Source organism: Juglans regia, chromosome 13, assembly GCF_001411555.2.
Source record: "Juglans regia cultivar Chandler chromosome 13, Walnut 2.0, whole genome shotgun sequence".
NCBI lineage: Eukaryota > Viridiplantae > Streptophyta > Magnoliopsida > Fagales > Juglandaceae > Juglans > Juglans regia.
This window is the reverse complement of record NC_049913.1, coordinates 22,224,104-22,228,558: the sequence shown is the minus strand read 5'-3', so window position 1 is coordinate 22,228,558 and position 4,455 is coordinate 22,224,104. Positions and strand designations below refer to the sequence as shown.

Genomic DNA, 4,455 nt, shown 5'->3' with positions numbered 1-4,455 from the left:
TTTTTATAATTTAATATATAAAAGTATTAATTGAGGTTTGATGAAAATGGAACGGTCACTTCAAAATTTTTACCATGTTATTCAGGTCCCTTTGATAAACTGTTGGTTTATTATTTAAAAAGAAAAAAAGAGAGGGCAGATTGAAATGCATGTAGCAGCTCATCCCATTTTAGGGAGAGGCCGTTGTTACAGTGGACTCATCCATTTTGCGTGATAGGGTAATAAGAGAAATATGAGATAAGTGTCAAGTGGCATAAGTGAATTTGTCATGAGCTAGTGGGTTATTATGATAGATGATAGGTGGTGTTGTAAAATGAGTTACGTGTTAAGCCCATCGAATGCCTATAAAAGATTAAAGCCGACTATGCAGCTTGGATGGTAGGATCAGGAAGAGAAGACGTGACAAAGACAATGAGTTAATTAGATATAAAGAAAAGTGTGACATAAAGTTATTAATACATAAAGCATGCATGCTAGGACACAGACTTGAAGAAGGAGAGGCGGCAACAGAAAGAGGGTTTTGGTTTTCACTATAAAAAAATTGTTTATTTGTGATTAATTATTTATTGCAAAAATGATTACTTCTTGCTAAAATAAGTCTGATTAAAATGAGTCTATTTTCGTCGTAAATAATCACTTTCATCACAAATAATCCGTCACAAAAACTCGTTTTTCTTATAGTGAATTTGATTCTTCATATATATATATATATATATATATATATATAGAAAACTCCATGAGAGTAATTATATCATACATATTTAAAAAGAAACTGTTTTAATAATTTATTTGCTAGCATCTAATTGGGAGGACAGGGATTTCAATTCTTTCTCAAATTAAGTAAATAATATTAATTAATCACGCATACGATGTAATGATTCTGCCAACATCGGCTAGCTAGCTTCTAAGCATCTAAACATAGACGCAATGCTAGCTAACGTGATCATATATAGTTACATACTTCACGCACCATGTTTCAGAAATCAATTCAGCTTGATCTGCATCTTATTATGTAGCGATGTCAAGAAAAGAAATGTAGCATGCAATATATCTGCAATACTATTGAGAAACTTGTATTTCTTTCCAAGAGAAACAAGAGTATTATTGAATTTCCATTGGCTTGTACATCATTTATTTTCACAAAGAGCGGTATTACTAGTGAGAAAAAGACAAGTTAATTACCTTTGACACATGATCCTAGTCGTCCAAATATAAGAGATCTAGATATTTGTATATATGTCATTTAGTAACACTAAGAATTTTAAAGTTGAAGCTTCATGGACGTAATTTTATATGCCAACCATTCATCAATTCTTAGCTATAGGAATGGGATGAATAAACAACGCTTGCACGCGGTCCTTAGTCTCACCATCTCCAACGCCATGACCATCTCCATGCTGGTACATGAACTGGGACACCCGCGCAATGTTCATTGTGATCTCATTAAATGTTTTAGAGAATGGAGAACTTGCAATGCATTCTCCATTAATGGTCTTCCACGCTGCACTAATCAAGAACCTCATGTATTGACGAGCCTCTTCCTCGCTAGCACCGGTATCATTCATGTAGCATTGGATTGATTTAGGATTATCCCCCCTCTTTAACTCGTCCTAGGTTACAAAACACATAAAACAACATGTTATCCTATGTTCAGGTGAAGTAATCCAAAATATTTTTTATAAAATATTTAGGATTGTGTGTTTTACTAACCGTAGATGTTCCGAGATCATCTGCAAGTCGCACAATGAATGATGGCAAGCGAATTATATCGGGATACTCTTCCAATGAATCCAAGGCTTCCTCTGTTATGGGATTTGTGACGAAAAAATAACAATGCACCAGTATATTTGGTATTGTTACGGTGATCCATGCACATTCAAGGTATTCTTGAAGGCTTGGTGTATATCGGTTGTGAAACCAATTTGCCTCCAACAAATAAGATCTACATATATCTGCCCACTAAAAGATTTATGGTGGATCAATGAATTAGAAGAGTTATAATAGAAAATAAGTTATAGGGGAAATAGTGATGAATAAAAAATTCCAAGCCTTACCCCCTTTTTCATGTATGAAATGATATTGCATCCCTTTTCCTTGAGAGTGTCAAAAGCCATTTCATTAATTGTGTTGTAGACGGAAAGGAAACAAATCTGTAGATAATAAGGAAGTTGTTCCATTCCATTGAGATCCCATCTAGATCACATGAAAAAAATTACATATAAGTATTTGCATCAAAGATAAGCAGCCATATTTGAAGTATTGGAGGCATGCTGCCATTAATACAAACCTCTCAACAGCATTAGTAAAGAGCTCAAGTTCTTCTAAAGTGCCATAGACATCATAGACATCATCTATTGTTGTCAACAATGCACCGAGCTTCGCTAACATTCTCCTCTCATATCCAAATTGAGGTTGAATTATTGCTCCTGTTGCCCATAGGAAATTCTCCACAACCCTATCCCGTGCAAAGCTCAAATCTCCAAGGCCAGTGCTCCTCCACCACCTTTTGTAGGAGACAAGGAAATAATATCAGTTTTAGAACTAGAGCATATATTGCAGATTCTTACCCCTCTAACCTAAATATAATATCAAGTAAGGGGATGTTTGGTAAACATGAGAAATCTCAAAACTTCTCAAAATTTCATTCACAAACACTTTTCAACTTCAAATTTTCAACTTTTTTATCTAATCATTACCTAATCATTTTTCAATTACAAACATTAATACAACTTTTATAAACTTCAAAATAAAAATTATATTCAATCAATTTTTTTAACTTTATAATATTTTTATTCAACTTTTTCTCTCTCATTTTCTAAAACTCAATAAAGCATATTCACTCAAACTATTTTACTACTATTCATAAAATTATGAAGTACTCGAAGTAACCAAATATGTCCTAAATCTCCTAGTAGCTTTTTAGGATAAGATACAAGTTACAAAATGAGGATAAACATGTCTTTTTACCTTGACACTTCTTTTAGATCTTCTTGGTGAACTGCTTGTACCATATTAAAATCCAGTTCTGCAAGCTCAAGCAAGATAGGGTTCATATCTTCTCTAGTCTTATATGCATCAATGAACCACCTCGCTTCCAACCTTATCACTCTCCAATGTAGTGGAAGGTCTAGGGCGTGACTAACCATCATACAAAGATATTGATCTTTGCTTTGATCCACATACTCTTTAAGATGTTTGATTGCAAAATCTCTCGCTTCCTCCAAGATGCTTTCGCCCTCTCTCAAATGGAATGAGGCTTCATACAAAGCCAGCATTCCTTCAATATCAATACAAAGACATTCTTTGAAATTCTCCTCTTCATTGAAGAAACTTTTGAAAGTCTCTGAAACAGCAAAACACGCCAATTGTTAAAAACAAATGAGGGCCGGGGTTATGAATCCAATATTTATTTATTTTTTTCAAAGCATTACTAGTATGTTCTTTACCTTGAGGTACATCATATCCATGTTGTCTTAGTAGTCTAAACTCAACAGCTGTAGCATACAAACTCTGCTTCTTGCAAACATCACCACTATGATGAGTATTATGTTTATTCTCCAATATCCTCCTTATTTCATCCTCAAAGTGGTAAGATACTCCTAGTCTTTGCAAGATGTCAATCAGCTCGAGTTGCTTTATAGGATCCACCACTTTGTAAAACATCATTGTTACTGCTCCCTTCAACTTATCAATCTTTTGGGTGAATGCCTCTCCCTGTAAATTAAACCAGATTTAAGATAATCTAACAATAATTATAAAAACTACTTAGACAGATAATAAGAAAATAGAAATTGCACACTTTACCATGTATTCGCTTCTTAATGATTGGATGTAATCATAATTCCAAATGGTAGGATGGTAATTTGCTGATCGTCGGACAATAGTACTTGAATTTTGTTCGGGTGCCATGCTTTGTAAAGAATGGGGTACATAGCCCCCTTTCCCTCTTGTTAAAACTGAGACGTGTTTTTTAGGTAGGACTAGCAATGTAGAAGGTTTGCAATTTCGGATTGAATCAAGAACGCTGAGACACATTGTGTAAGACATTAGTGAAGTTTTGCTTGTCTGATTAGATGGATTGTTGTGGGATATATATAGGCTTCAGCCTCGATGCATATGACCCTTTTATATCGACCCTCGTGGTGGCTATATATAATATATATCATCTTTCCATCGGTGTCAATTAAGGGCACATGCACGACCTTCAAAGAATATCGTGGTAAAGCAGTCAAGGGCGGCTGGCTAATTAATGAGGGTTGCGTGAGCTGCTACTATATATTGGTTGTTTATTATTTCAAAGAAAAAGTAAATCTTTTAGAGTATTTCAAAGCATGTACTGTGTAATATTATAAGACTGTACCAAATAAAATTATATAATTAGAAATGACGTTCTGAATAACAAATGAGGAAGCCAAGTGATCTCCAATAAGCTGGGCCATGCTCGGACCAATTTCC

At 34.4% G+C, this 4,455-nt stretch overlaps 1 protein-coding gene across 1 annotated transcript; it reads right to left on the bottom strand.

Moving 5' to 3' along the window:
• Window positions 1-1,307: 1,307 nt before the first annotated feature.
• LOC108991228 (myrcene synthase, chloroplastic-like) lies at window positions 1,308-3,909 on the bottom strand. The gene is made up of 7 exons (XM_018965406.2): window positions 3,805-3,909; window positions 3,447-3,714; window positions 2,968-3,343; window positions 2,288-2,503; window positions 2,055-2,193; window positions 1,711-1,959; window positions 1,308-1,610 (listed from the first exon to the last, which is right to left on the bottom strand). Exons 1-7 carry the CDS (start codon window positions 3,907-3,909, stop codon window positions 1,308-1,310), a joined length of 1,656 nt encoding a protein of 551 aa, XP_018820951.1.
• Between the last annotated feature and the right edge of the window lie 546 nt (window positions 3,910-4,455).